Source organism: Macaca nemestrina, chromosome 2 (genome assembly GCF_043159975.1).
Source record: "Macaca nemestrina isolate mMacNem1 chromosome 2, mMacNem.hap1, whole genome shotgun sequence".
NCBI classification, from domain to species: domain Eukaryota; kingdom Metazoa; phylum Chordata; class Mammalia; order Primates; family Cercopithecidae; genus Macaca; species Macaca nemestrina.
In genome coordinates, this window is record NC_092126.1 from 2,203,054 (window position 1) to 2,223,342 (window position 20,289).

Genomic DNA, 20,289 nt, shown 5'->3' on the forward strand with positions numbered 1-20,289 from the left:
AGATTGAACTAACTTTTAAAGTGAAATAAAATAAAGATGCTTTCAGATAAAGTCTAGAATAGTTACGATTAAGGAACCATTGCTGAAAGCACAAACCAAGGGCTTGCACACTATGGTGCATTTAGATATTTGAAGGGCATTTTTGCTTTTTACAATGACTAGGGAGTTTTACTCGCATGTAGCATGCATATCTACTAGCACGTATATGAAAACTTTGAGAAAAGGGAAATTTTTGGCCAGGCGTGGTGGCTCACGCCTGTAATCCCAGCACTTTGGGAGGCCGAGGTGGGAGGTTCACGAGGTCAGGAGATCGAGACTATCCTGGCTAACACAGTGAAACCCCGTCTCTACTAAAAATACAAAAAAATTAGCCAGGCATGGTGGCGGGCGCCTGTAGTCCCAGCTACTCAGGAAGCTGAGGCAGGAGAATGGCCTGAACCTGGGAGGCGGAGCTTGCAGTGAGCCGAGATTGTGCCACTGCACTCCAGCCTGGGCAACACAGCAAGATTCCATCTCAAAAAAAAAAAAAAAGAAAAGAAAGTAAAGGGAAATTTTCTATAAAGAGCAAGACAGTCCTACAAAACAAATAACTGTCCAATCCAAATGCCGTTAGTAGTCCACTGAGAAACACAGAAGGAGGAAGATACAAGATGGGATGGTAAACAAAAATTGTATGACCTGTGGATTAACTTTTAATAAACAAAAATAAAAATTACAATTTATGGGTATAAACATGAAACAGAAGTAAAATACTAGACATGGCATGATTTAGAATTAAAGTTTCCCAAAGTCTGTGTGTCACATAGAACTATTGGTAAGTTTTAGCCAAAAATTGTAGCGGTAACAACAAAAGCACACAAATTGAAAGTGAAAAGAGAAGAAAAGATGACACAAATATCAAGCCAAAAAAAAAAAAAAAATCAGCCACATTAGACAATACAGATTCTAGGGCAAAACCACTATTATAAATCAAGATGTTCATTACATGATAACGACTATAAAACTATGTGTACCTAATAACACAATTTCAAAAGACATACTAAAAAAAGCTAGTGCTATGAGGATCAACTGCTGAACCCGTATTTGGGTAGCTTTAAAAAAATCGTATTTGGATAGCTTTAAAAACCTCAATAGATCAAGAAGGTAACAGATTAAAGTATAAAGAAGTACACAAGTAACAAGCTTGAGTTAATAGACACATAGCAAACTTTCCAGTCAACGAATAGAGAACACATAATTTCTTCCAGCACATTTATAAAAACTGACCCCTTAGAAGAGTCAAATATCAAAAGAAAACCTATCATACAATAATATATTCTCTGACACTACAATTCTACAATTAAGCTGTAAAATGGTAAGAAGATAACCAAGCTAACCCCGTTACTTTAGGATGTTAAAAAAAAGACCTTGCTTTAAAAATAGGTCCAGTGAAAATAAAAACATGATCCTGACTAACACGTCTTACCGATATAATACGATCTCCTTTTCTGAGCTCTCCACTTAGATCGGCAGGTCCTCCGGCTAAGATAAAGGAAATAAATATTCCTTCTCCATCTTCTCCTCCTACAATGTTGAAACCAAGGCCCGTTGAGCCACGATGAAGAATAACTTTTCTAGGTTCCCTAAAATTTAAAAAAATATTGAGTATCTTGGAAATTTTATATAAAACCTGACATTCTATCAGTGAGAACTACCTACTGATAATTTTTATGTTATCAAACTACAAAGAAAGCTAGATAAAATATAAATGGTTTTCCTAAAACTATGGGATAAAGAGATTCTAAGCCTAAAAATCAAAGGAAAAAATCTAATTTTATATAAAAGCAAAAAAACTTGTTATATAAAACAGAAATGAAACCAAAACAGAAAAAAAAGTGGAAATTTAAAAATAGTATAAGAGCCTATCAGGAAATACACATACTCATGAAAAGCTGATGTTGCACACACTTTATTACCTTCAAAGCAATCACTCCCCCTACTTACATGTTTAAAAGGCAGCTATCCTTTTGTCTTAGAGAAGGTAGGCCCTTTCTCCAGTCTCAAAGGGATGAACTGTAACCAACCTAAGCGAGACATTGCAATCCCATGCCCCTTTGCTAAGGTGAGAGTATAACCCCATTCTAGCCTCTGGTAAACGAAGGGAAATTTTACTGTCATTTTCTAAAGACAGACAAACCTTATCAAGGACAAAGCGTCTTTGCTACCTTCCTTTCCTCAAAAAACAAAACAAAACAAACAAAACCCCACACGACTGAGTAATACAATCCCTTTACTGGTCTGGACATACTATAGTCAGGAAGGTGAAACCAAGAGTATACTAAAGACACCATGGGCCTAAGGTTGCTATACCAACCTGGGAATTGCCCATCTTCAGGCTTTTTATATGAAATAATTAAAACCTATCTGCAGGGGCACAGGTAGGTTTTACCATATTGGTGATGTTTTATTTCCTGTATTAGATGATGAATTCTGGGTTTAGTGTTGCTATCATGCTTTAAAATGTGTATGAATTAGGATTTTATATTAGGAAATTATACTTGATTAAAAAATACTCAGCTGAAATTCAACAGTATTTCCAGGGGAAAATACACTCTGATTTTCAAATAATATAAGCACATGAAAAGGTGCTCAACCTCATTAGTCACTAGGGAAATAGATATAAAAATAATGAGATACTTCAGGTCTACTAGGATGGCTATAAAAAAAACCCCACAAAACAAAATAACAAGTGTTGATGAGGATGTAAAGAAATTACAACTCATACATTACTGATGAGAATATGAAATGGTGTAGGCACTACGAAAAACAGTTTGGTGGTTCCTCAAAAAGCTAAGATAGCATTACCATATGACCCAGCAATTCCACCCTTAGGTATATATCCCAAGTAACTGAAAGCAGTGATTTGGACAGATACTTGCATGTCAGTATTTATTATAGCATTCCTCACAAAAACCAAAAGGTGAAAATAACTCAAGTGCCCATCATGAGATGAATAAACAAAATGTGGCACATATGTATAATGGAACAGTACTGTCATAAAAACAAATGAAATTCTGATACATGCTAACAAATGAGTGTATCTTGAAAACATTACTGTAAGTGAAACAGTCCAGTCACAAAAGGACAAATATTATATGGTTCCACTTATATAAACTATCCAGAATAGGCAGATTCATAGAGACAAAGAGTAGATGAAAGGTTACCAAAGGTTAATTACTGCTTAATGGTCACAGAGTTTGTCTGAAGTAATGAAAAGGTTTTGGAAATAGTGATGGGTGCACAAAATTGTGAATGCAATTAACACTACTGAACTGTACACTTAAAAATAGTTAAAATGTCAAATTTTGTTACATATATTTCACTACAATTTTTAAAAACTGATGTAATATACCACAAATTGAATTGTATACTTTAACTAGGTGAAATTTATGGTATGTCAATCATATATCAATAAAGCTGTTAAAAAATAAACTTTAGAACCAAAGTTTAGGAGTATTGTGAATTTTTTTTTTACTTTTTTGATATTGGTAATGTCTGAAAGACTGCTTAAGGTCAAATTGTGAATAACTTGTAATGTTGGAAAGATTTTGTACTTCACTATTACAAAGTAGTGTGCTTATCAAAAGGGAGTGGCAAAATATACACCATTTTAAGAAGATATATCCAGTAATGAACCACCTGATTTTCACAGAAAAGTATGAAAACAGGTCGTCTTGTTATGCAATAATACTTCAAAGTCCAATGCAATATTCTAGACAAGAGTTCAAGTGAAGAAGCATGAGGAACAGTAATCAAGGTGCAAATATAACTTATTTTTTAGTTTGTAAAATATGCAAAGAGATTAAACACTAAATAAGCCATCCACTATTATAGTTTCTCTCTTTACTGCCTTAAATAGGCACTGTTAGAAAGTAACAAAAATAAATGGCAATGAAAGGTCACTCTAGAAGCACTGCCTGAAGACTAGCAGCCTTGGATATTCCTGTTACAATCAAATTAGAACACTATTCTTTCTGCTAATTTTTGTCCCAAACACAATTACTGACAACCTATTAAGTTTCCAACATTGCTAATTATTTATGAAAGAAAAGAGAAAGCACTCTTATCTGTCCTTAAGATCACTGCCTAGAATCAGGAGTCTGATAACTAAAAAATAATAATAATGCTAACAATAATGTAACCAATAAATGTTAAGAACAGACATTACTTGTACATATTTTAATGTTGAATCTATAATATAAAAAACATGTACAAATTATAAAGCAACCTGTACAGTGTCTTATTACTATATTGAATAATATGAAAAAGATCTACAATGCTTTTTCTCCCATTTTTTTCTACCTCATTAGAATTCTTTGGGACTAAAAAGATAGTTAATCTATAAATTTCAGTGCAGTTAGTAATTTTAGATGAAAGTAAATTTTGTGTGTCAAAGTATCAAGGATATACAGCAAACAAACAAACAAACAAACAAACAAACCAACCAACCCAACAGCCAGCCAAAGGGGCTCACGTCTGTAATCTTAGTACCTAGGGAGGCAGATACGGGAGGGAAGCCTGAGTCTAGGAGTTCGAGGATGCAGTGACTTACGTTCATACCACTGCACTCCAGCCTGGGCAACACAGTAAGACACTGCTGCTAAAACCAAACCAAACCAAACCAAACCAAACCACCACTTGTGGAATTCTGAACACAAATCAAGTAACTGCAATATTTTTATGGTATATGTTAGATAAGGAACATATAAAATGTTACTTTAAAATAGGCATGAGAATTTTCTTAACTTAGTTTTACTAAGCTAATTCCTAAGAACAATTTACCAAGCCTTAAAGAAAAGCAGTATTAATTTTAAAAAAGGAGCAGTAATTTATTTGAAAAATAAAACATTTTTATATTTCAGGCTCTTCAATGAATCCTCCAAAGGAAAAAATTAAGCTGTAAGCTCACTAACTGTCAATAAATTTTTTTAGTCCTAAAACTTGTGGCTATCTTACATGGCTGATTAAAATTCAATTTAATAGTTGATTTTATGTAAGAAGAACGAACGTTAACTTCCTTACCTTGTAATTTCATCATCTCCAAGCACTGCTTTAGAAACTGGTGAGTATCTGGCTGGTGATGCTGGTGTCTGGCCCAAGAAGGAAGATGGGCTAACATGGTTATCGACAGGCTGAGAAGAAGCTTCAAAATAAAGAAAGTGAAAAATACTTCAAAAACGAAACAAGCCAATCAGCATTCCATTTATGAGTGATTAATGTGTAATTTATAGTCACTCCTTTGTATATCAGAATTTGGTAGAGAGAATTTATTCATCAGCTAAAAAACTGGATGTTATGTTGTCCAGGTTAGTCTCAAACTCCTGTCCTGAAGTGATCCTCCCACCTCAGCCTCCCAAAGTGCTGGGATTACAGGCATAAGCCACCACACCCAGATTACTATTTTAAAGAATTACATACAGTCTAAATTTGATTGTGAATAATAAAACCAGAGGCTTTCCAATAAGTGCAAAAAGACTATGTCCTCCTACTATCTCAGATCTCTCAACCTAATTTACATCTATTCTTTTAAATTCACCCATAGAAGAATAAAAACCTGGTAAAAAGCAAAAATGAAAAATAAGCAAAAACCGTCATCCAGGCGTAGTGGCTCACGCCTGTAATCCCAGTACTTTGGGAGGCCAAGGCAGGCGGATCACCTGAGGTCAGGAGTTCGAGACCAGCCTGGCCAACATGGTGAAATCCCGTCTCTACCAAAAAAATACAAAAATTAGCCAGGCATGGTGCCGTAGCCTGCAGTCTCAGTTACTTGGGAGGCTGAGGTGGGAGAACCTCTTGAACCTGGGAGGTGGAGGTTGCAGCAAGCCGAGATCGCATCACTGCACTCCAGCCAGGGTGACAGAGTGAGATCCCCTGTCTCGAGAAAGAAAAAAAGAAAAAAAAAAGGAAAGAAAGAAAAAACCATCCGTTGGTTCATTTCAATAGTAAGAAATACCACATATAGCTTTTCCATTCTAGCAAAAGCTAATAACAGAAAATTATGAAGTGATTCCTGACCATGCTTTCCAAAGACCCAGGTAGGTAACACATGGCAGTTGTAGCTTTCAAAGACACAAGACACTTGAATTATTTCAATCATTACCAAAACACAGAGGAAGCAATATTTAACTTTCTAGAGGCTTTAACTATGATAAAGTTACAAAGCACTTCAAAAGTAGCTGTATTATTTAATTATCCAACATAAATCTCTTTTTTATTAAATTAGAGCATATCTTCTATGGAGAGAAGCAGTATACTACACACTGGAGTACAAAAATGCAGGAATCATTAGTTCAAATTACTATAGTGGCCAGATAGATAACATAAAGGAGTAAAGTGATCTGAATGAAAGACACCAGGAAATGACTGAACCCGTGGTGTTTTAGAGATGTAGTATGTCTACTGATATCACAGGTTTGCAGTACCCAACAGCAATTGTTTCCTATCCCAGTTCATCTCTAAGATGCTCTTTTGTATTTGAGCCAAAGCACTTTCTACCAATGGCTCTTAACTTTGAAAGTCCAAAGTCTTTCCTGGGTGGTAAGAATATGTGATTTTCAAGTGAACTGGTATGTAGCCCTCAAACAACAGATACCCACGTTAACCTCTACTTTTAAAAATCCAGAGTTTATCGCTTTTTGACTCTTAAATTCTTTTGTTGCATTTTCATATTTAGATGAAACAAAAAACAACTAGAAAAGAAATTCAGTCAAATGCCCAAACCAGCAAATACACATTTTCCCTGACACATCCAGACTATGTGTCAATGCATCCTTGCTGGGGCAGTTAATCTCACATGTAACGCATACTCTTAGACAACAGGGACTAAAAATTAATGTTCCTATGAAAGAAATGACGGCCTCAAAGAAGGATCAGATAAAGTAGTACTATTTCTTATGCCCCAAATCTTATGTAAAAAGGTCCCCCAGAGAAGCACAAAACAAGGATGCCTATTTCATTTTTCTTATATATTAAGATTAATGATTCAACACCTCTAAGATTTTATAGAAAAGCAAGTAGAGGAGCTTGAAGTGGAAATGGGAAAAGACTGGTGGCCAAACCAGAAGTTTAGCAAAGCCATGAAGCTAAAAAGAATATAAGTTAAAAGTGAGAAGATACATAATGTAAAAAACAAAAGCATTTTAATGCCAGCAGAGAAACTGTATTCTCTGTTAGATTCAACAGACTTCTTTTTTTTCTACTTTTATTCCTGAGTATATTTCAATTACCTTATTTTGGTTATAAACATTGTGGCTCTTTATCTTCTATAGTTCATGTATAACTTCTATAATCTTCTCTATTTCTTTTACTATTCTTGCTAAAAATATTTTTCAAACTAGTACATAAATTGTTTTCCAATTTTGACATCTGCTCACTTGCAAGGTTGCCTCTGTGAGAAACATCCCTCCATCAGTGCTTGACAATCACCACACAAAAAAATCAAATGTTATCTAGTCCTCTTAGGTAACAAGAGACAGAAAATCTGAACACACTTGTATCTGCTAAGGAAAATGCATTCAGAACTAAAATCCTTCCCAAGAAAACTCCAGGGCCAGATAGATAGATAGCTTCATTGGAAAATTCAAAAAAACACCTAGAGATAAAATAACATTCTGAAACATTACAAGACAGAAAAATTTCAGGACACTATCATAAGCTCATGCTTGTGAACACAGATGTACAACCTTAAACAAAATACAAGCAGTTCAAAATCAATGATATGTAATATGTATTATAATGATGTGGGTTCCCCCCACAACAAATGACTGGTTTAACATTAGAAAATCAATGTAATTTATCACATTAACAAAATAAAAGAGAAAAATCATCTCAATAAATAATTGGATGAAATTCAATTAACCAAATTCAATTAATCCCCATAAACCAGGATTAAAGGTTAACTTTCTTAATATAAAAAGTTATCACAGAAGGCCTGATGGTAACACCACATACAATGGTGAAATACTGTTTGCCCCCGTTTGTGAACATGACAGTGATATTAATTATCACCATTTCTGTTCAACACCTAACCGGAGGTCTTACCAATGCATCAGACAAGAACAAAGAAAATCAACAGTATGAAGATAGGAAAGAAGGAAGTAAAATTCATTGTTCACAGATGACATGGTTATATACATAGACAATCTGAAAGATCTATAAAACCTAATATTAACAAATTTAGCAAGATTGTTGACCAGGCAATTAATATACAAAACAGATCATATTTCTTATATATCAGTTAAAATTAGAAACATTTAAAAAGTAGTACATTTATAATAGCATGAAAAACATCAAGTACCTAGGACTAAATCTAACATATAAAACCTCTATTATACAACACTGCAAGAAGGACCTCAATAAATGAAGAGATATTCATATTAATGGACTGATTAAGGAACTCAATTTAATTCTTCCTAAACTGACCTGTAATTTTTGGATCTTAAAATTAAAAAGGAAATTCAAAGACCCAACATAATCTTGAACAGTAACAAAATTAAGCTTTACTTTAAATCAACATTTATTATAAAATTATGATAATTAAGAGACTGCAGGTGGCACAAAGATAAATAGTTCAATGAAACAGAGGAGCCTAGAAATAGGTTCATACATATGTGGTCACTTAAACGCACCAATGCAATTCAGAGGCAGAAATGGTCTTTCAATAAATGATGCTGGATCAATTATATATCTGCATATTTAAAAATCTCTCATTACATGCAAAAATTAGATCAAAGTGGATCAGAAATGTGAAAGGCAAAATAATAAAGCTCCTAGAAGTCCCTTATGACCTAAGGATAGGAAAAATTTCAATGGGTCACTAAAAGCTCTACCTTAAAAGAAAGGACTGATAAGGACTTAAAAAATTTTATCCATCAAAAAACACCATTTTTTGAGGGGAAAAGGGAAAACAAACTCAGTGAAGACATCTGCAATAGATATAACTGATTAGAGTTATTTCTCAAATACATAAAACTTCCTTCAAATCAAGAATAAAACCAATAGAAAAATGTAAAAAGATTTGAACAGACATTGCATTGAACAAGAGAGTCAAAGCAATAAGCACAGGCAAAAAATACTGAAAATCATTAATCATCAGGAACAACCAGCAATAAATAATCATCATCAATAAAATCATGAGATAACTTTATACATATCCATACTATTCATAATTAAAAATATGGATAATACCAAGGGTTGGTGAGATGTAGAAAAACTGGGGTATTATCTCCTATACTGTTGAAATTGTTTTTTTTTTTTTTTTTGAGATGGAGTCTTGCTTTGTCGCCCAGGCTGGAGTGCAGTCGCACGATCTTGGCTCACTGCAAGCTCTGCCTCCCAGGTTCACGCCATTCTCCTGCCTCAGCCTCCCGAGTAGCTGGGACTACAGGTGCTCGCCACCACGCCCAGCTTGTTTTTTTTTTTTTTTTTTTAAGCAGTATCAGCTGGAGACTAAACATATGCCTACCCTATAACACAGCAATCTCACTCCACGAGAAATGAGTGCTTATGTCTGACAAGGATGTGCAAAAATATCCACAGCAGCTATACTCATAAAAGATCAAAACTGTAAGTGATTCAACAGTAAAATGAAAAAAATTGTCATATACTTATACAATGGAATAATACATAGCAATTTTAAGAAGCCACCTGACTGATCATTAAGCGAAACTCTTAAAATTGGTACCCTTACTGAATATATGTTTTAATTCAATTAAAAATTAAATAAAGAGGTCAGGTGCAGTGGCTCACATCTGTAATCCCAACACTTTGGGGGAGCTGAGGCAGGATCACTTGAGGTTAGGAGCTTAGGCAACATAGTGAGACCCCATCTCTACAAAACAATTTTAAAAATTAGCTGGGCATGATGTCCTAGACACTTGGGAGGCTGATGTGGGAGCATCGCTTGAGCCCAGGAATTCAAGGCTACAATGAACTACAATTGTGTCACTGCACTGCAGCCTGAGCAACTGAGATCCTGTCTCAAATAAAAGAATACTTTTATAGACTTTCCCCATCTCTTTACTGGGTATTTTTTTTTTTTTCCTTACGGAGTCTTGCTTTGTTGCCCAGGCTGGAGTACAGTGGTGCAATCTCAGCTCACTGCAACCTCCGCTTCCCGGGTTCAAGCAATTCTCCTGCCTCAGCCTCCTGAGTAGCTGGGACTACAGGCACTTGCCACCATGCCTGGCTAATTATTTGTATTTTTAGTAGAGACGGGGTTTCACTGGGTTAGCCAGGATGGTCTCGATCTCTTGACCTCATGATCCACCTGCCTCGGCCTCCCAAAGTGCTGGGATTATAGGCATTAGCCACCGCACCTGGCCTCTTTTTTAAGAGATAGGTCTCATTATGCTGCCCAGGCTGGAGTGTAGTGGTTCGACACAAATGCAATAATAGTGCACTATACCCCCCAAACTCCTGGGTTCAAAAAACCCTCCTGCCTCGGCCTCCCAAGTAATTGGGGCCACAGGCACGCACCATTGTGCCTGGCTTTCTTCCTTTTTGATGTGAAGAAGTCTTAACATGGTAGGAAAATCAGCTCTTGGTGATATTAATAGAGAAAAGGAGCAGTGTTAGAGAGGTATCTTAAGATTGTAGGAAGGTCTCTCCTATTTCCTTAAGATAAGGAGTATGTAAATATGTTCGTGTGCTGATGGGAATGATCCAGTCAACAGAGAATTTGATTATGCAAAAGAGAGAAGGGACAGCTGCAAGAACAATACTCTCTGCAGACAATAAATAATGACATTCAGTACACAAATGGAAGACCTGGTTTTCAACAGGGACTCCTATTATAACACAAGTGAAAGTGGAGTTTTGGGGGAAAAATATAGTTACATAGGTATATCTGAAAGTGGAAAAATAAGGAAGTTCTCTTCTGGGTGCTTATATGAAATATGAAGTGATAAATCAGTTATGACTGAATAGTAGATGGCAAGTGAAGGTTTGAGGGGAGGGAAAAATTCTTAGAGTGGGAGAGTGAATTAGGGAAATGTAGTAGGACTGCAGGCAAGAATAAGGTACCAAATAAGGCACCATCTATGATTTATGGCCATACGTAAAAAGCATAGTTTCGTGCTCTTCTCCAGCCACGTTCTGCTTTTTAGGAACCATAAATGAAATAGCAAGAGTTTGGCTGCACCAGTGTTGGGGGATTCTGCTGTGAAGAAGGGGGCAAAGGACTTGAAGATGTGCAATGAAGTGAACATGATGATAAATCATGGAATCTAAGCTAATACAAATAGAAAAATTGAGACAAGGGGCAACAAATTAATAACGTCAAATGACTAAAGGTCAAAATGAGGTTGAATTGCTAGAATAGAGGTGAATGAACTGAGGGTTGTAGTCACAGAATGGGACGATTAAATTGATATTTTAGAGGTGATGAAAGTGTTAATAATTATAGATAATAAAATCTATAGTATTATCTTGGAAGCAAGTAACTGAGTTGAAGTGGAGGGCAGGATAGTCAGAAAGAGACGAAGAAACCAGAAAGTCAGGGTGTTGGATGAAACATCAGTGTGGTTTCTGGACATGACCAGGAACGACAGCACGAATAATAGTGGCAAAATGACAGTGGGCCTTCGCGCTGAATCTTCAGTGACCAAAGCCAGACTGATGAGGGGAACACTAGATCACCGCAGCCAGGGACAGGTAGTAAGTTGAATGGCCTGACAGCAGGGTGACAGTGAGGGCTTCAGAAGAACTGATAAGTAAAAATCACTCACGTAAAAAAATTTTAAACACAAGTGCTTTTTAAAAAACACAAATAAATTGTTTATGAATTGCATACACAGAAGTATACAACAAAACCAACATCTATAGTTGTCTAAGAAGGGAAGAGAATGGAAGCAAAACATTAAGATAAAGTTGAAACTGCAAGGTGAAATTCAGGTTTTTCATAATGCTTTATTAGTTCAATAACAGATGGGGGAAAAGTAACATAATGGGCCGGGTGCGGTGGCTCATGCCTATATAATCCCAGCACTTTGGGAGGCCGAGGTGGGCGGATCACATGAGGTCGGGAGTTTGAGACCAGCCTGAACAACATGGAAAAACCCCGTCTCTACTAAAAATACAAAATTAGCCGGGAGTGGTGACGCATGCCTGTAACCCCCAGCTACTGAGGCAAGAGAATGGATTGAACCCGGGAGGCGGAGGTTGTGGTGATCCGAGATTGCGCCACGGCACTCCAGCCTGGGCAACAGAGCGAGACTCTGTCTCAAACAAAACAAAACAAAAAACAACAACAAAAAAATACATATATAGAATATAAAATAAGAAACCTAAAAATACATAAGTACTTTAAGAACAATTTAGTCAACTGCAACACAATTGAACTGCATACAAATGTAAGTACTAGAACCCAAAAGTACAAAGATAAATAGTATCTGTCCTCATGTACCTAAGAGCGTAGAAAATACCCTACGTTTTAGATATATTGTAAGTCAGTGTTTCTCAAAGTGCAGGCCAAGAACTAGCAGCACCAGAAACATCAGAATTACAGGCATACCTCAGAGATATTATAGTTCCATACCACAGCGATAAAGCAAATATTGCAACAAAGACTGTCATATGAATTTTTTGGTTTCCCGGTGCATGTACAAGTTATGTTTACACTATACTAAGGAATAGCATTATGTCTAAAAATACAATGTACAGGCCTCAATTTAAAAATACTTCACTGCTAAAAAAATGCTAACAATCATCTGAGCCTTCAGCAAGTTGCAACGTTTTTGCTGGTGGAGCATCTTGCCTTGATATTGCTGGTCTTGATACTGAGGGTGGTAGTTGTTGAAGGGTGGAGTGCCTGTGTTAATTTCTTAAAATAAGACAAAAATGCAGTTGGCCGCATCCACTGACTCTTTCACAAAAGATTTCTCTGAAGCATGTGATGCTGTTTGACAGCATTTTACCCACAGTAGAACTTCTTTCAAAATTGAAGTGAATTCTCTCAAACCCTACCACTGCTTTAACAACTAAGTTTATGTAATATTCCAAAATCCTTTGTTGCTGTTTCAACAATGTTCACATTGTCTTCACCTACCAGGAGTAGATTCCATCTCAAGAAACCACTTTCTTTGAGTATCTATAAGAAGCGACTCCTTAGTTGCTAAAGTTTTATCATGAGGTTGCAGCAATTCAGGCTCCACTTCTGACTAGTTCTCTTATTATTTCTACCAATTTGCAGTAACCGCCTCCACTGAAGTTTTGACCTGGTCCAAGTCTTCCAAGAGAGCTGGAATCAACATCTTTCAAACTCCTGTTAATGTTGATATTGTGACCTCTTCCCATGAATCATGAATGTCCTTAATGGCATCTAGACTGGTGAATCCTTTCCAGAAGGTTTTCAACTTACTTTGCCCAGATCCATCAGAGGAATCACTATCTATGGCAGCTATAGCTTTATGAAATGTATTTCTTAAATAGTAAGACTTGAAAGTCAAAATTATTCCTTGATCCATGGGCTACAGAATGGATGACGAGTTAGTAAAGCATCAAAACGACACCGGTCTCCTTGCACGTTGCCATCATAGCTCTTGGGCAGCTAGGTGCCTTGTCTAAGAGCAGTAATATTTTGAAAGAATTTTTTTTTTGTTGTTTTTTTCTGAGCAGTAGGTCTCAATAGTTGGCTTACAATATTCGGTCAACCATGCTGTAAACAGATATGCTGTCACTCAGGCTTTGTTGTTTAAGTTACAGAGCACAGGTTTTGTTACAGTTATGCAGAACAGGCAGATGGGCTTAGCATAATTCCTTGGATTTCTGGACTGGTAAATGAGCATTGACTTCAACTGAAAATCACCAGCTGCATTAGCAACTAACATGAAAGTCAGCCTGTACTTTGAATCTCCGAAGTCAGGCACTGACTTATCCTCTCCAGCTGTGGAAGTCCTAGAAGGTATCTTTTTCCAGCAGAAGGCTGTTTCATCTACGTTGGAAAACTGCTGTTTGGTGTAACCACTTCCATTCAGTATCTTAGCTAGATCTTCTGGGTAACTTGCTGCAGATTCTACATCAGCACTTGCTGCTTTACCTGCACTTTCATGTTATAGAGATGACTTCTTTCCCTCAACCTCATGAACCAACCCCTGCTAGCCTCACATTTCTCTTCTACAGCGTCCTCATCTCTCTCAGACTTACAGTTCTGGGTGAGGCTTCGGCTTGAAGGAATCTTAGGACTGGTTTGATCTACCTAGACCACTTCAAACTTGTCCACATCAGCAATCAGACTGCTTTACTTTCTTATCATTAGTGTGTTCACTGTAACAGTACTTTTAACTTCCTTCAAGAACTTTTCTTTGGCATTCACAACTTGGCTAAATGCAGCAAGAGGTCTAGCTTTCTCCCTTTACTGCCATTGGACACGCCTTCCTCACTAAGTTAAACCATTTTGACTTAAAATGAGAAATATGCAACTTGTCTTTTCACTTGAACACTTAGAGGTCATTGTAGAGTTATTAACTGGCCTAATTTCAATATTGTTGTATCTTGGGGAATAGGGAGGCCCGAGGAGAGCGAGAGAAACAGGGGAACGACTAGTCGTCAGAGGAGCAGTCAGAACACACCGATCCACTAAGCTTGCTGTCTTACACGAGTGTGGTTGTAGCACCTCAAAACAATTAAAATAGTTAAACATCAAAGACCAGTGATCACAGATTACTGTAACAGATACCACAATCATAATGAAAAAGTGTGAAATATTGCGAGATTTACCAAAATGTGACACAGAGACATTAAGAGACATGAAGTGAGAACATGTTACTGAAGAAAAAAAGGTGCGGATAAATTTGCTCAATGCAGGATTGCCATAAACCTTCAGTTTGTAAAATATGTAGTCTCTGTGAAGTGCAATAAAGCAAGGAACAATAAAATGAGGTATGCCTGTACTTTGCTTGTTAAAAGAATGAACTGCTTGTTAAAGCAAATTTCTGAGCTCAACTGAAAAACTATTAGAACAAAACAATTTCAGTATTTGCAAGTGTTCTTTAGTGACTATTATTTACATAAAAGTTTGAAAATCAACCCTTTAAATGTAAGAGTAATCACTACTATAAAATAATAAAGGTAAAAAGGATCCCCCTTTCTAATTATAAAAATTTTGACTTAAAGTAGATTTAAAAAAAAAAAAAAAAAGAGTAGATTAAAATGCTTAATTGTTCCTTTAAAAATATTTGCATAATGTTTAAACTTTATTATACTGAGAACATTTCACTAATGGCATAACAACTGAAGAAATAAGATAAATTTAAGCAAACATATGCTAACAGACTTACAGTTGGTGATATCAGGTGGTGCATAGCCATCATTCATATACATACTTGTGGGTTTTGCCACTTTCAAATAAACAAAATCAGATGTGTTCTTTAAGGCAGTTACTGCTTCTTCATGAGTAACTTCTTCTAAACATACGTTATTCACCTAAAAAAAAATCCCAAAAGACATTTATGACATTTTCACTTGTTTTCTGAGTTTTGGAAACAATTTCACGAAAAGAAAGGGAAAATAAGAGTGATTTAAGGAAAATAAAGGTATGCAGAAAGAAAATACCCATGTTTGACATCTATGATCTCAGTAAGTTGTTTATCATGACATGTGAAGTTGTTGTATGTTAACAGAATAGCCCATCTTGATTCCAGCCTCCATCCCTCCTATTCTCCCAGTCTTGATTTTCTCTCATTCTTAGGCATTCAGAAATGTGTGTGGATGCGTTTTAGACCTTTTCTTCTTTAAAGAAATGAAAACATATTAAAATTTTTGTTCTTACATTAGGATTTTTAATGTAAGGTACCTTAGAGACTGTTCCATATTTGGACACATATTAACAGAATTACTACACTGTTAAAAAAAAAAAAAAACGGCTGCACAGTAGCCCATTGTGTGGCTATATCATAATTTATTAAATATTGTATCTGTTAATATTCCCATATTTAAATAGGAAAACTATTAGAACACAAGTGAGATATTTAAATTGTTCTCCTACATGGTTTTAGTAAATTTATACTCACTACCACAGCATATGAGAGTGCCCATCTACTTAGACCTTTGCCAACATTAAACATTATCAACTAATTTTAAAAATCTGTAAAATGATGCATGTTTTAATTTATACATCAGTTTTAAATTTCTACTTTTGTAATACTCAAGTTGAACTTTTTTTTCAATTATTTGTTGGCCATTCATCTATCTTCTGTATAGAAATATAACTGATTTTTAGGTAGTGATGTATCCTGCAACCAGTACTAAACTAATTTATTAGTCTATTAGCAGGTTCCTTAGGATATTCTATATACAATATGATGACATCTGCAAATATAGTTTTATTTCTTCCTTTCTAATCTGATTTTTTTTTCCCTTTTTCTTTTCTTATTGCCCTGGACAGAATCTCAAGGATAAGACTGATTAGAAGTGGTAGTTTGTGTCTTTCTAGCAATCTGTCAATTTCATCTAAGTTACCTCAGGTATTAGCACATAGTTACTCACAACAGTCTCTTGTTTTCCCTCTTTCATTCTTGCTTTCAGAAATTTCAGCCTTCTCTCTTTTTACTTGGCTGGTCTGAAGTTTTTCATTTTGTTGATTTTTATCAAAGGACCAACTTTCAGTTTTTATCTATCTTCTCTACACCTTTTCTACTACCTATTTCAGTAATTTCTGCTCTAATCTTTATTTCCACCCTTCTGTTTGCTTTAGATTGTTCTTCTCTTTGATACATTTTTTTTTGTAAATGAATAAAACATTATCAATGTTTCTGTTTTAAATTACCTTGTATTAACAATATTAATATATTTTTCATCTTCCTAATTTGTACCTTTGTAATTGACAACAGCAGTTTTTAATATTTTCACAAAAAAATTTAAAGGTCACAGAAGAATAATTTCCCCTCATTGATTATGAACATTGCTTTGCAGAGTTTCAGCAGCATGGTCATTTTTATGGCTCCACATTACCATGCAAAGCAAGGACGGCCTGCATTTTGAAATACACATTAAACAGCTGTGGTATACTGCTGAAACACACATTCAACAGCTGTGGTATACTGCTGAAACACACATTCAATAGCTGTGGTATACTGCTGAAACACACATTCAATAGCTGTGGTATAACACATTCAATAGCTGTGGTATACTGCTGAAACACACATTCAACAGCTGTGGTATACTGCTGAAACACACATTCAATAGCTGTGGTATACTGCTGAAACACACATTCAATAGCTGTGGTATACTGTTGAAATACACATTCAATAGCTGTGGTATAACATATTCAATAGCTGTGGTATACTGTTTCTTTGGTGGCCTAGAATAAGCCATGCATCCTGGTATTCACACCCTTGTAAAAATCTCTTTCTACACTGAATTTTGCTTGACCACATAACCAGCTTTAGCCAACGAGGTACAGTAATTGCGAAGGAAAGAGAGGATTGATAAAAACAATACATCGGTGCTTATCTTCTTTGGAAAGCTCACTTTTGGAACCTAGCCACCATCCTGTGTGAAACTCAACCTAACCACGCTAAGAGGCCACTGGAGAATTAAGCACCTGGCTAACAGTGCCAGTTGAGTTCCCAGCTAAGCGCCAACTTGCCCACCATATATGTGGGCCAACCTAGCAGTGGATTTTGTGGCCTAGTAAAGCAAAGACAAGTTGTTCCTGCCAAGCCCTATCCAATCTGAAGAATTATAAACAAATACATGAGTGGTGTTTTTTAGCCATTAATCTTTGTGTTTTCTCACATGTCACTAGATAACTGATACAAGAGCTGACACAATTTGCTGAGGGATTCAATGTGGAATGTGTAGGATGATGATCCCAATATTTTAGACCAGAGAAAAGTTATTTGACCATTTACCAGAGTCTTGATCTACACGTTAAAAAACAGTGACTTTGGGAGTGAATAGTAAAGAGGAGAAAATGTACAAGGAGGGAGTCCTGGATTACTTCAACGTTTAGAGGTTAGGGATAGGAGGCACCAGACATCAGAACGACAGACTGAAGAGTGGCTACTAAGAAGAGAAATACCAAGATAAAGGGTGACTGTTAGGCAAACGAAAAAGTGTTACAAGGAGGAGGAAGGTGTGTCAAGCTCCAGCCAGATCAGTCAATTAAGACAAGGACTGAGCACTGAATGATTTCAGTGTAATTAAGAGAAGAAAAGCCTCATTAAAAGTTGATTTAAAAGAGAATGAGTCTTGCCACAGTGGTATCAGCACAGGTTGCTGTCTCCTACCACCAAAACCAGTTCTAGAGAAACGATAAAAGTAAAAGTGAGAAAATTAGTGGCAACAGATGGCTGTCTTGACTCTGCGTTTGCGTGTGAGTGATGGTGAGACGATGCTGGTTACAGTTCGAGGAAACAGTGGTGATCTTAGCTGTGAAAGGATAAGTTAGAGAAACGTAGTTCAAGTTCTGCTCTTTCCTTTTCCCTATCATTAACTAAAAATACAGTCTCCTTGCAACAATAAACAGTACTCAACAGGATGCAGAACAAAGGAATCTTATATATATTGCTGATGTAAATTTTTACAAGCAGCCTGGAAAACAACAGGGTGGTTTTTAAAAAGAATGCTACTAGCAGAATAATCAACTATCCCGTGACAGTCAAGTAAAATTCTTGTACACGTTCACCAGAACACACAGCACCTCTTCCTAAGAAAATTATTCATAATACCAAAAAAAAAAAAAAGACTTAAAATAAGATTTTTAAAAACCAGTACTTGCTAGTATATTTTTAAAAACCAACATCCTACCACGCCAGAACCAGTTTCTGTGCCTTTTCAGATTCTGCTAGGCCTTGGCTGCTTGCTCAGTGGAGAGTCCTGACTACTACTTTCATCTTGCCTCCTGCCCTTCCCAGTTTTCTCAGCCCCTTCTGGCTGGGACTGGGCATGGCTGATGTGTTCCACACAGTGAGAGCCACAGCACGTCACAGACCCACGTCTGCCCTGTCTATACCCCTGCAGCTCCACCGTTTTTGGGCTTGGCTGAATGCTGTGCCACGGAGGATAGGAGTTGGCTTTCCTAGAAACTGTGCCCAGGGGAGCTGGGTAACACAATCCAAAAGCTTGGGACAAATAACCCCTAGGGGGTAGACAAGAGAAGGAGAATAAAAGGGGCCAGCAGATAAACCTTTCTTTCGTTTCTCTGGATGGCTGGATGTAAGGTTTATGATGCCTGGATGGTTTCTACAGTGTCTGCCTGGAAGACTGTTCTACATGACAAGCAACAAGCTACCTTATAAAATTACAGCCAGCTCAGACACTTTCTACCTTCTACTGGCTCTCATTCATTCTCTGCTTCACTTCTCATTTCCACTCACTCTTGCCTTCTTGAGATCACATCTCCCAATAACACCTTAGCACATTAGCTTTTCTTCAGATTCTGTTTCCCTAAGGAACATGGGCTGAGACAGTTATTGATTGATATGGAATGGCTCTGTGTCCCCATCCAAATGTCATCCTGAATTGTAATCCCCACGTGTTGAGGGAGGGACCTTGTGGAAGGTGATTAGATCATGGAGGTGGCTCCCGATGATACTCTCTTGATAGTGAGTGAGTCTCATGAGATGAGACTGTTTTATAAGCATCTGGCATCTCCCCTGCTGGCATGTGAAGAAGGGTGTGTTTGCTTTCCCCCACCCCCAACACCATGATTGTAAGTTTCCTGAGGCTGGTGAGTCCATTAAACCTCTTTCCTTTATAAATTACCCAGTCTCGGGTAATTCTGCATAGCAGTGTGAAAACAAACTAATACACTGATGAAGATTAGACAAAAAAATTGCAGTATAGACATACAGTGGAATATTACATAGAGATAAAATGAATGAACTTTAGCTCTAAGCAATGATATGGGTAAGTCTTAGTAAAACAATATTAAGCAAAAAAAATACTGGAGACGAAAGTCTCATACAGTGCAATAGCGTTCTGAAAAACCTTTAAAACAATACTAAACAAAATTATTTAGGCATATGTATGTAATTAAACTTTTTTTTTTTTTGAGATGGGCTCTCACTCTGTCACCCAGACTGGAGTACAGTGGGACAATCACAGCTCACTGTAACCTCAACATCCTGGGCTCAGGTGATCGTCCCACCTCAGTCTCCTGAGGAGCTGGGACTATAGGTGTGTATCACCAGGCCAGGCTAATTTCTGTATTTTTTGTAGAGACAGGGTTTTGCCATGCAGACCAGGCTGGTCTTAAACTCCTGGGTACAAGCAATCTGCCTACCTCAGCCTCCCTAAGTGCCAAGATTA

The 20,289-nt window shown here is 36.7% G+C and overlaps 1 protein-coding gene across 32 annotated transcripts in view; it reads right to left on the bottom strand.

Annotated features, from left to right (window-relative positions):
• Positions 1–20,289, bottom strand: part of LOC105470793 (discs large MAGUK scaffold protein 1) — a 281,159-nt gene that overhangs the window by 78,517 nt on the left and 182,353 nt on the right. For all 32 annotated transcript variants that reach the window (XM_071090611.1, XM_071090606.1, XM_011723039.2 and 29 more), the window contains 3 exons: positions 15,315–15,459; positions 5,062–5,182; positions 1,466–1,622 (listed from right to left, as the gene is read on the bottom strand). In XM_071090611.1, the coding sequence (XP_070946712.1) occupies positions 1,466–1,622; positions 5,062–5,182; positions 15,315–15,459 (423 nt within the window). The remainder of the gene's footprint in view (positions 1–1,465; positions 1,623–5,061; positions 5,183–15,314; positions 15,460–20,289) is intronic.